Source organism: Physella acuta, unplaced genomic scaffold (genome assembly GCF_028476545.2).
Source record: "Physella acuta isolate Inbredline_101_S28 unplaced genomic scaffold, ASM2847654v3 ptg001686l, whole genome shotgun sequence".
NCBI classification, from domain to species: Eukaryota; Metazoa; Mollusca; class Gastropoda; family Physidae; genus Physella; species Physella acuta.
In genome coordinates, this window is record NW_026733199.1 from 42,639 (window position 1) to 55,694 (window position 13,056).

At 39.5% G+C, this 13,056-nt stretch overlaps 1 protein-coding gene across 4 annotated transcripts in view; it reads left to right on the forward strand.

Annotated features, from left to right (window-relative positions):
* LOC131929842 (protein TANC2) overlaps window positions 1-13,056 on the forward strand; it is a 46,602-nt gene that overhangs the window by 16,792 nt on the left and 16,754 nt on the right. For 3 of the 4 annotated variants that reach the window (XM_059286235.1, XM_059286236.1, XM_059286238.1), the window contains exons 3-6: window positions 9,259-9,453; window positions 10,833-11,075; window positions 11,816-11,983; window positions 12,541-12,639. In XM_059286235.1, the coding sequence (XP_059142218.1) occupies window positions 9,259-9,453; window positions 10,833-11,075; window positions 11,816-11,983; window positions 12,541-12,639 (705 nt within the window). The remainder of the gene's footprint in view (window positions 1-9,258; window positions 9,454-10,832; window positions 11,076-11,815; window positions 11,984-12,540; window positions 12,640-13,056) is intronic. The other variant, XM_059286237.1, reaches the window with a different exon arrangement.

Sequence of the window (13,056 nt, forward strand, 5' to 3'; positions counted from 1 at the left end):
GATTATCTTATTTGGTATAACAATATCGATGTAAAACCGTTTATCGAAGCGCTCGAGCAGCAAACTAATTTTTACAAAAATTTAGGGGTTGATATTTTTAAAGACGCGATTTCTGTCCCGGGGGTCACCTTAAAATACTTATTCAAAACACTTCCCGAAAACGTTTCTTTTTCTTTGTGTTCCGAGCGCGAATCAGAGTTACATAAAACAATCCGAAATAATATCGTAGGGGGCCCCTCCATTATTTTTCATAGACATCACGAAAAGGGTGAAACGTTCATTAGGGGGAATAGTAAAAAGGTGGTACAGGCAATTAAGGGGTACGATGCGAACGCGCTTTATTTATGGTCTTTAATGCAAAAAATGCCGACGGGATTTCCGATTATTAGAAATAGTGAGGAGGGGTTTAGACCGCGTAAAACGAATCATTACGGGGAACAGGCTTTTCAGTGGTTATCGTGGGTTTCAAAAACAAAGGGGGTAACTTTAAAAACCGCGTTTAACGGGGGCGAAGTTAGCTTAGGATCTCGCCATATAAGAGTAGACGGGTGGGACGCGAACACTCGAACCGTTTATCAGTTCCATGGCTGCCTCTTTCATGGACACCCTGACTGCCCTTTAACTAAAGACAGAACAGTAAACCCCATTAGTAACAGACCCTTGACTGAGTTATTTAAAAAGACAAACGAAATTACGAAGTACCTTACCGAGACTGTTGACGTTAAAGTCGTAGAAATGTGGGAATGTGAGTGGGGGAACCAGAAAAAAATGAACCCAACTATTAAAGACTATTTAAACTCTATTGACAAATCACAAAAGACACCGACACCGACCTATGGTAAGAAATGGCCCCTGACTGAAAAACAGATCATCGATTCTGTTTTAGACGACTCGTGTTTTGGTCTGATAGAATGCGACATTAAAGTACCGGATAGTTTAAGAGAACATTTTAGTGAGATGACACCGATTTTTAAAAATACGGACGTTACGCGCGATGACATCGGACCTTTTATGAGACAATACGCGATCGATAACAACTTATTAACTAGCGGTAGACGGACTTTAATCGGTAGCTTTACAGGGGAGAAAATTTTATTAGCGACCCCCCTTTTAAAGTGGTATTTAAATCATGGGTTGGTAGTCAGTAAAATTTATCAAGTCGTTGAATATAATCCAATTGCATGTTTTAAGACATTTGGGGATACAGTTTCAGACGCGCGAAGAAAGGGGGACATAGACGACAAATACGCGATAACTAGTGAAACAATGAAATTGTTAGGAAACGCGGCATACGGTAAAACTTTGACGGATAAAACACGACATGCGGACATGACCTACTGTAGGGCTAGGGATATAGGGGATTGTATTAATAATCCGCGATTTAAAAAAATGACAAAACTTACCGACGATGTTTACGAAGTAGAAACGTTAAAAAAGAAGATAGTTTGGGATCTCCCTCTTCAGATAGGCTTTTTCGTTTATCAGTACGCGAAACTTAGGATGTTAGAATTTTATTATGACTTTATAGACAAATATATAGATAGAACCGACTTTCAGCTATGTGAAATGGACACTGACAGTTTATACTTAGCCTTAAGTACCGATGACTTGTTAAAAGCCGTAAGACCGGGACTAGAACACGAGTTTTTTGACATTTACGACAAATGGTTCCCCTCAGAAGTATGCGACTCACATAGACCACAATTTATAAGCGGCAAAGGCACGGTAGATAGTCATTGTCTAGAGTGTAGGGCTAGGAAAATTTATGAAAAGAGAACACCGGGGTTGTTTAAATTAGAATATGAAGGGGATGGGATGGTATCTTTATGTAGCAAGACGTACCACTGTTTTGGCGAGTATAATAAAACATCAACCAAGGGATTATCTAAAAATCACAACACACTAGGCAAAGAATCTTTCATGCAGGTCCTCACAACAAAGGAACCAAGTGGTGGGACAAACACAGGGTTCAGAGCATACAACACGGGGATATATACTTACACCCAACACAGAAACTCACTTTCTTACTTTTATATTAAAAGACAAGTAGACGCAGACAATGTGACAACATCTCCCCTAGACATATAAGACCTTTTAGTTTAGCAACCGTGACTTTAACGAGACTTTAATGTAAATATGTAAATAAGACAGAACCATGACGGTATGCTGATGGGGTTGTTTTTATTCAATAAAAAGTTATGATATAAACGGTCTTTTGTGATTTTTTGATGTGTGTTATTGTTTTGTTACTTGTCCCTGAAAGTTATGTAACTCGGTATCCTGTATAAGAGGTATGACTGGAATCAAAATCAACCATTTAAAATACTGGATCCGAGTTGGATCGGTGCCCCAACCATTATCACAATTCGCCATTCCCCTTCCCTTTGTCAGCAACCCCTTTCCCCTTCTCCCATCCCTAAGCTCAATACCAACCGATAGATAAACAGATCGTACCACTACCCACACTATTCCTTGGACAGACAAAGGATGTAGGACAATCTTACATTTATCTACACTCAACTAATATCACAACCCCCTAGAAACCACTCCAACAGACTGGACCTGCCTCGGTGAAAATTTCACCGAGGCAGGTTTGAAACCTACCAACTCCAAAGCATACATGTATCAAATTTGAACCAAGCCATGGTGAAACCAAAACCATACCACCCTAGTATAAACTCTACACCTAGCAATTCCTAAACATGCATGGTCCGAGTTCAAAACCAACCTCGGTGAAAACTTCACCGACCCTGGTATAAACTCTACACCAACCAACAACAAAACATTGCCTAGGTGAAAACAAAAAACCTATGATACTGTCCGTATAACTGTTAGTGAAAAGCACGGGACCCAACCGGGGGAAAAATCGATTAACGTGGTAACAGGTGTTCCCACACTTAACGCTGGCTTTGCGTTAATTACCATACCCCCCGGTGGGATGGCTTCGCGAACCCACATAAATCATCATAACCTATCAAACCGAGCGGGGAAGCTCGGTGAAGCATAACAAAAATTTAATTAGGTGTGATGGGCCAGCGGCTGCGATCAATACATTCCCATTAAAACGGGCAGCGGTGAGAAAACTTCGCGGGCGGGTCGATACGTAACAGCTGTGGCTGATCGTTATCTTTAATGGATGTTATTCACAAAGTACACGGCTAGTGTTAGTCTTTTATTTAAAACATACATACATTCAAATAAATAAACAACATTAAACAACAAAGAAAAGAAATATATCAAATAAATAAATAAACAAAAGTAATTAAAATCAAATTACGTAACTAGTTAATAATAATTTAACTAATTATAAAATAAAATAAAATTAAAAATAAACAAAATAAAAATAATTAAAAAGTAAACAAATAATCAAATTACGTAACTCGTCAATAAAAATAATTAAAAAGTAAACAAATAATCAAATTACGTAACTCGTTAATAAAAATTACACAATATAAACAAAGTAATTAAATTAAACAACAAGTAAACAAACAAATTAAACAAAATAAAAATACAATCAAAGTAATTAAATTACGTAACTCGATAATAAAAATTAATTAAAAATTTAAAAACTCCTTAAAAACGCATTAAAATTACGTAACTAGGTCAAAAATTAATTAAAATTTAAAAAACTCATTAAAAAACTCATTAAAATTACGTAACTAGGTCAATGATTACGTCATAATGTTACTAATTACGTCACAAGGTCACCAAAAGGTGACCTACTGACCTACTCCCGCTCCTGCTCACCCACCCTAGGGTGGGTGAGTATTTTACTATATCTCATTGTACATCCTGCTCACCCACCCTCACCCACCTGCTCACCCAGGTGGGTAAGTATTTTACTATATCTCATTGTTCCTGCGGGTCACCCAGGCTCACCCACCTTCACCCAGTTGGGTGAGTATTTTACTATATGTCGGTGTACCTCCTGCTCCCCCAGGGAGTATTTTACTATATCTCGTTGTTCCTGCGGCTGCGGCAGGCTGCGCCTGGTGGGTGAGTATTTTGCTATATGTCATTGTTCCTGCGGCTCACCCAGGCAGGGAGTATTTTCCTATATAACCATTGCTCCTGCTCCTGCTCCTGCTCCTGCTCCCCTCACCCTGCGCCTGCGCCTTCGCTCCAAAAGGGACCTAATATACTACTACCGTGACCTACACTAACACTGACCTACACTAACCCTGACCTACACTAACCCTGACCTACACTAACCCTGACCTACACTAACCCTGACCTACACTAACCCTGATCTACACTAACCGTGACCTACGCTAACCCTGACTTTCACTAACCGTGACCTACACTAACCCTGGCCTACACTAACCCTGACTTTCACTAACCGTGACTTTCACTAACCGTGACCTACACTAACCCAGACCTACACTAACTCTGACCCTAAACTAGACATCTAACCCAAACTCTCGTCCTTATCTTAACCTTAATTTAGAATATAACACCGATAAAGACAGAAAAAAATGCGATACTAGATTGACATGCGGGTGTTTTTATAAGAACCTTCAAACATTTTTTTAGTGGCGTCTACACCTGGAGTCATACCTTATCAACACGACGCAACACACGTTTGGGATAAATATAAATCATGGTTAAAAATATCTAACATGTGCAGATTAAAAAATACTTGTGTAATCTGTGTCGCGGTGAATCGATTTTTTTACAGCAGTTTAAAAACAGGTCTACCTTGATTTAACAAAACATCAGTTTCAGGTAGTGTAGAACCGAAATAGATCAGAAAATTACCTGAGTTTTTTTAAATTTATTTATGTTTATCAGAAAAAAATTAAACCCAATCCGAATTCAGTTTGAAACGTCAAAGACGGTGGGTTGCGGTATCGCTAAAATGGTGATGTGTGGTATCGTCAAGATGCTGGGGTGTGGTATCGTCAAGATTCTGGGGTGTGGTATCGTCAAGATTCTGGGGTGTGGTATCGTCAAGATTCTGGGGTGTGGTATCGTCAAGATTCTGGGGTGTGGTATCGTCAAGATTCTGGGGTGTGGTATCGTCAAGATTCTGGGGTGTGGGATTCTCGACTGTGGGATCGTAAAGGTGTGGGACATGGTATCGTTAAGATGCTGGGGTGCGGTATTGTCAAAATACTGGGCTATGGTATCGTCAAGACTGTGATATTGTTAGATGGTAGGATGAAGTATCGTTAGTATGGTGGGATGTGGTATCGTTATGAAGGTGTATTGTGGTATCGTCAAGAAGTTGTGCTGTGATATCGTAATAACGACGGGCTGTGGTATCGTCAAGATACTACACTGTGGTATTGTTAGTATGGTGGGTTGTGGTATCGTTATGACGGTGAAATGTAGTAATTATAGTATCGTTATGACTGTATCGTCAACATGTGTGGTATCGACTAAATAACTCAAAAAAATATATATTTTTTCTTTTCTAAAAAAACAGTTTTTAAAAAGAAAGACGTTAAAAATTTGAACCTGTTGTTGTCTTCCAGCCATACGTCTTTGTTCATGAACTTTTTTTTAGTCTACCACGTCAGGACACACAGCGGGGTTGTTTATTTTGTTCTGTTCCATTCCGTCTTGGTCTCCAGTCCTAGTTTTAAAATAACTGCCATCGTCTGCTTTCTACCCCGCTCTGAAATTTGGACGTTAAGGGTCATACTTATGTATTTAAACGTCTGGTGAAATTCGGACGTTTAAAGTAAACGTCTGGCTTTTTTTTTGTCTGAAGATATAAAATGTTTTTGACAGTTGTATTTACCTCCCCTCTCCCAGTGTTTCTTCCAGACTTTTTTCTCCGAGGGGGGGGGGGGGGGGCGGTCAACATTTTCCGGTGGGGGTGGGGGCGGACACTGGTAAAAGTATGTATTCTATATAAATTATATTTCGTTCGGGGGGGGGGGCACTTGATATTTTCGGGGGGGGGGGGGGCGGTAGGCTTTCTTTGGGGGGGCCCATCGAAGAGATGTCTGGGAGAAACTTTGCCCTCTTCTCCCCCCCCCCCCCCACACACACACACGCTCCTCCCACTTTCTTCCTTTACGAACCAATACACATCAACTTTTCACTGAATATGACTTTGATTGCAAGCTAGATCTATTCTACTTAATTCAAACAGGCACCCGAATGGCAACACACGTATATACACATCGTTACATATATATCGCAACACACGCATTGACCTACACACATATATTTCTACTTACACACAGACATTACCTCTCACACACACACCCACACAACACGAGTGCTCGCCCCCACCCCCAACCCCAACCCCCACCATCCCCAACCCCCACCATCCCCAACCCCACCAACCCCAACCCCCACCATCCCCAACCCCCACCATCCCCAACCCCCACCATCCCCAACCCCCACCATCCCCAACCCCCACCATCCCCAACCCCCACCATCCCCAACCCCCACCATCCCCAACCCCCACCATCCCCAACCCCAACCCCCACCATCCCCAACCCCCACCATCCCCAACCCCCACCATCCCCAACCCCAACCCCCACCATCCCCAACCCCCACCATCCCCAACCCCCACCATCCCCAACCCCAACCCCCACCATCCCCAACCCCCACCATCCCCAACCCCCACCATCCCCAACCCCAACCCCCACCATCCCCAACCCCCACCATCCCCAACCCCCACCATCCCCATGCACACTTAAAACGGAATTCAAAACGGTAATCGATACCGCCTAATCGAATTGTCTGCGTGCCTGAGCTAAGTTTAGCTCTGGGACTCCTTGAATTGCACGACATAAATGAACCGGCTAATCACTAATCAATTTAATACTTTCAAATTATGTTTAAAACAACTCAGTCCCTGGCACCAGACTGGGAAAAAATGTACATGATTCTAAAAACTGAATAATTTATGTACTTTACTAGACTTATATAAATGGTAAATTTAGGAAAAAGGGACGTAATATCTAGTACACTATAGAGTAAAATCAATGGCACCATTATTTTACTATTATAATGTCAACATTGTTTTTGAAGTTGAATAAATGCCACCATTATATTTTTAGTAAAAAAAAACCACTTCTATAAAAGTTGGATCTTTATTAATTCGTGTCTGACTTCATGTCGTCATGTAAATTAAACGAATTAATGGGTCAGTTCGATCTGCCCTTGGGGGCTTATGACTGATTGGCTCCCATAGTGCCGCGGTACCCGGCACGGTAACCAGGAATTCTTCTTGGGAGGGGTTCACATATTTTTCCATATATATATATATATATATATATATATATATATATATATATATATATATATATATATATATATATATATATATATATATATAGTGGTGTGAGTCCCTGGTAGGGGTTATAACCCCCCTCCTGCCTACGCCACTGGTGAACGTATTTGGTGCTAGTCGGCACGGAAACGTACAATTGTCAGGCATTACTCCACATGGTAACCTACAAGTATTGGCGCAGTGTTGATGCGCATCGAGAAATCTTTAAATCAGCTACTTGTGTCTCCGTCAAATAATAAACGTCCTAGAGGCAGTATAATACAACTTGTAGGTGTGTATAGATTATTCTAGATCTGAACTTCTAGCTTGACCTACCGCTTGAAAATAATCATGTGGGTAGTCATGTATATAGTGGGTTTGCTTCAGACTTTTTTCTCCGGGGGTGGAGAGGCACTCGGGTCGGCGCCCGGTGTGGATGCCCCACCATCCCTCAGCTAGCCACACCTCTGGTGGGGCGGACTCTGGTTTAAGTGTATAATATAATCCAGAGGCGTAACGAGGGGGGGGTGCGGACCGCACCGGTGACACCATTTAGGGGGTGACACCAAGGCAAAAAAATTGCAAAATATATAGAGAAAAATGATAATTCCACTTAATTAAGAGATTAATTCGAGTGTTAAATAGTCTTTTAAGAGGTGCAAATCGAAAGTTTGAAGAGGGGGTGCAAATCGAAAATTGAAAGTTTGTCCCCGGGAAGGGTCGCTACGCATCTGGGGGGTGACACCATTAATAAGTGCCGCACCGGGTGACACCCGACCTCGCTACGCCGCTGATATAATCTTTATAAATTATATATTTTTATATAGAAAGAAACACCATGCGTTATTAATATACATGCATGCTTGAATGTTTGACCTATGTGTAGAATTACATATCACTCATATCAATAACATCGTACATATGTGATATATAAATATGCTGTTTGTATCGGCCTGATTAGCTGTTCTACGCAACCAGATTGTTGAGTTTGTTTTCTTACTCGATTACATGCAGACATTCTGTATACCATGGTGCGAAACACCCAACCCATTACTGCTATACGCGAGAATCACAAAACAAGTTTACTTGAACCATACAAAATGTGGAAGGGAAATAATAACACGAAATAAAGTAATTGTTTAAACGTGTAGGTTCGACAAAGGTAAATAATCTAAAGAAAACAGCCGTGAGTTATTTACCCTTAGCACCAGCTTGAACAATGAGATTTATAATGTGACCGAATTCCTAGGGGAGGGGGCCTGCTTGTATAAGGCAAGGTGTTAAAAAAAATTGATGCAGTTCTCTTGTGTTGGGAGTTACAAGTGTTTGTCGATGCTATATTTTTCCAGTGACTAGTGTCTGATAAAAAACTAGAATCGGGTTTTTGAAGGGTTTAAGTGTGTGTATGTCGTGTGAGATGCGAGTTTGAAATCTATTTGGACGTGGTTGGGCAAATGGTTGAACCTGGTTAAACAGCTTTGGTTGAACATTACAAGGCTAAACAGCTTTAGTTGAAACTAGTTAAACAGCTATGGTTGAACAGCTTAGGTTAAACACAGAGACGTAGCGACCCTTCCCGGCGCCCGGGGACAAACTTTTCGATTTGCACCCCCCCCCCCTTCAAGATTTCGATTTGCACCCCCCCCCCCTCACACTTCCGATTTGCACACCCCTCAACCTTTCCATTTATTTATCTGACCCATTTTGGCGCCCCCTAAGGTCGGCGTCCGGGGGCATATGTTCCCCCCCCCCCTCGCTACGCTACTGGTTAAACATGGTTAAACAAAACAGCTTTAATTATTAAAATACAATGCTAGATCTATACAAATTTGGTTGAAAATGGTTCAACAGTTAAGGTTGAACCTGGTTAAATAGTTTAGGTTAAAACTGGTTAATTAAACAACATTGGTTGAGTCTGGTTAAACCACACCAGGCATTGATTTTTCTCGTATATTTTGACTTAAGAATAGACCTACCTATTCATTCCATAAAATTCAAGTCTTTTTAAAAACTCTTTTCTTCAGGTTCAAAGATGGCGCCACCTGTTCCAGCTAAACCCAAGTACTTTCAGCCAATCACAGCTTTAGGCCCGCCCAGCCAGCAGCCAATGGGCTACCAGTATGGCAACAGAAGTCCCAGCCACTATAGCAGTGACTCAGCCCTAGGGTCCCCTGACGTCAGCACTAAGTCCAACATCTCTGCAGGACCCCTAGATAATGGTAGTCAACACTTTTTGTTCATGGGACCCCTTGATAATGATAGTCAACACTTTTTGTTCATGGGACCCCTTGATAATGGTAGTCAACACTTTTTGTTCATGGGACCCTTAGATAATGGTTCATGGGACCCCTAGATAATGGTAGTCAACACTTTTTGTTCATTGGACCCCTAGATAATGGTAGTCAACACTTTTTGTTTATGGGACCCCTAGAAAATGGTAGTCAACAATTTTTGTTCATGGGACCCCTTGATAATGGTAGTCAACACTTTTTGTTCATGGGACCCTAGATAATGGTAATCAACACTTTTTGTTCATGGGGCCCCCATAGTAATGGTAGTCATTGGTTCATGGGACCCCTAGATAATCGTAGTCAAAATTGTTTATTCATGAGGCCCCAAGATAATCGTAGTCAACATTTTTTGTTTACAACATTAAGCTTTCAACTGTCATTAAATAAAAATGCTCGGTTGAATGGTGTCACTAAGACTAGTGTCACCCTGGTGCTATCATTAAAATGTCACCCCCCACCCCCACCCTATCATTTTTTTTCATTTTTCCTTTGGTGTATTAAGTTACCTACCTTCTCCTACCATATTCTAATTTTAACTGGGCTAACCATTTGTTGTCCGTCAATAGTGTGACTTTTCAATTTAGTGTCACCCCCTTAATCCAAGTGAGGATTGCTGTAAATATTTAATCACCTTTAATTAAGTAAATTTTGCTCATGGTGTCCTAAGGAGAAAGTCAGCCTTGATAGGAGAAATCTAGTTGTGGTCATCTTTCTCTATAAACTGTTTGACTACACCACCTACACAATCTTGTGTAATGTACTAGAGTTTACTTTACATTAGAGTAGGTCCTATCTAGTGCAAAGGGCACTTACAAGTACATTATAAACATGTAACTATATGTGAAAATAAGTAAAGTTTCCCTTTCAAACCTGACGGTCTATGAGGCAAGTGAAGTAGAGATCCCTTGTTTTTCTGTGACCTCGGCATATGAAGAGATAGTGTGGTCAGCACTATGCCCAGCGGCCTTTACTTTCCCTAATGTCAGTTAGGTACCCATCTGAGTTGGGTGGACTCAGGGACGGTCTACTGACTTGAACCCGGATTTGAACTTGAGACTTATGGGTTAGCAGTCCAGCTCTCTACCGCTAGACCACTCTGTCCCACTATGTGTGAAAATAATGTGCTTTAAATTTGTCTAAAATTGTTTTAAATTTCTATGTAAAAACATGTATTTAATTAGTAGACTTTTTAAAATGTGTTTTTAATTTTAATGTAAATTTTGTTTTTAACTTCTTTCTAAACATGTTTTTAATTTGTATCTAATTTTGTTTATGATTCATGTCTCAAATGTGATTTTTCTCCCCAGGTAAAGACAGTCCACCTCCCCCTCCCCCTGACGTGGCACAGAATGACCTCATGATGCGCCTGGGTCTTCTCCTGGGTGACCGTGTCCCACCCCTGGGGGCAACACCGCCTCCAGGTGTCCAGGATAGCTCCGCCAACACCCCACAAAGTGATGCGGCCTTCAACACCATTTCTTCCTTGTCTAGCAGTGAGCATACACCTGAGAGGTGTCTGTCTGACACTAGCCCCATGTCCACTTTAACAGGTAAAGACAAACTCCACTAGCGCAAAATAACTTTACATAAGGCTCATCTATACTTTCACAATTTGGGGCATTCGAATATTATTATTTTTTTAAAAATTTCACTGTAACACTCTGCTTATTAAAAGTTTCTTTAAAGGGTTGGTTATATTTATATTAATTTTTGTATTGCATAATTCATGCAAAATTTTACAAGCTCAAAAAAAAGTTGTTTAACTAAATGGAAAACAAACTCTGTCACTGCATAATTCCCTGTTCTATCATCCGCTACATTTTCTCTGCACACTTCATTAGTTTTGCTGTGCTAGCAGCTTTTTAACTACCACCACCAATTTTTTTAAAGTTTATTTGCTTAGCAGTTTAAAAGATAGATGTTATTGGTGTTGCAAATAATTTTTCACAGTTAAAATAAATAACTTAACAATACCTGTGTGATTACTATTTGCATAAACCTCATTGCAGCTATCATTTTTATTTAGTCAATCACTTGTGTTAGTGTAAAAATCTGACTATGTTTATGTGTTAAAGCTTTTTATCTGTATTTCAGCATTCTTGAATTAGATAATTTAAGTTAGAAATTTCGTTTATTTTTTAATTAGCTTACCAGTTTTAGTTAAAATAGTGCGATTTTTTTGTTTAAAATTTTTGCTGGAAGAGATATTTATATTTCCTCAATGTTGAAATCACATGCACCTGCTTTGATTAACTCACTGACCTTTAATTTGTCTTGACCCCACGCACAGCCTCATCCGGGAGCGAACTGGGCACGCCCATATTGGGACTCCGCACCCACCCCACTTCTTTGTATCCCGCAGGGTCCCGGGACTTTAGCGCTGACAGTGTCACGTCGTTGATGTCAACCAGTAGTGTCAGCCCTCAGGCTACAACACAGAGACCCCACTCTATCACTAGTGAGTTCTGTTTGTTGGTGTCACAGTTTTGTTTGCATCTGGTTTTGTAAGATTTGTGTCTGTTGGTGTCAGGTTTTTTGTTGTATGGTCTGCATCAATTTTTGTAAATTCTGAAAGTTTTGTAATGTTGTTGTTATATCCGAATGTTTAGTTTTTTGGTCTGCATTTATATTAATGTTTTGTTGTCATGTCTGAATATTTGGTTTGTTACCCGTAATTTAAAAAATTTTAATTTCTGAATTTTTTGTTTGTAAATTTTGCATCTCTTGTCATCAGTTCTAATTTTTTTTTTGCTCCGCATCTATTTTTGTAGTTTTTAAGCTTATTGTTGTATGTTCTTTCTCTGTTTAAGTTTTTCATTTTTTTCTTTACGCATACTTTCCCTTACTTCTCTTTTTGTTCCTCTAAGTTTCACATTTCTTCTAGAAATTTTTTTAAAACTATTTTATTATTCTTGTAATTTCTGTTTTGAACCTGTAATTTCTAAGTCCAATTTTTTAGTATTATTAATCTAATTATTTAAATCACTGTTTAACCAGCTGTCAACTATTTTCTAGCCTCTATGCCAGGTGCTATAGAAGAATTGCCTATGTTTAGTGGGAAGAGAAGATCTTCCTTGAGGCGATCAGCTAGAGCCACATTAACAGATGGACGACGTTAGTTTGCTCTATAGAACTCTTAGATTTAGCTTGTAATTTTAGCTAGTAGTTAATTGATTTAATTAAAAAAAAGACAAGAAGTTCCATTAATGTTATATTAATTACTTTTTTTTTAGTTTTGCTTTGTTTTTATTTTTGTTCAGTGGATGTCAATTCACGTGTTTAATCATTGCATTTTTGATACTGGATTATTTTTGGTCTTATCATAGTTACTTTAAGGCTTAATGTGTAATCTGTATAATTATGATAGACTGACTTAATTCATTTCAATCAGATTCAGTTTAAGTTTTTTTAAATTGTCAGGTTTTATAAATTAGAAAGAAATGATAATAAAATAACAAAAATATAGACAAGTAAAAAAATATCTGTTACTTTACTTTGAATTCAAAAAACTTCAAAACCAATTGTCTTTAG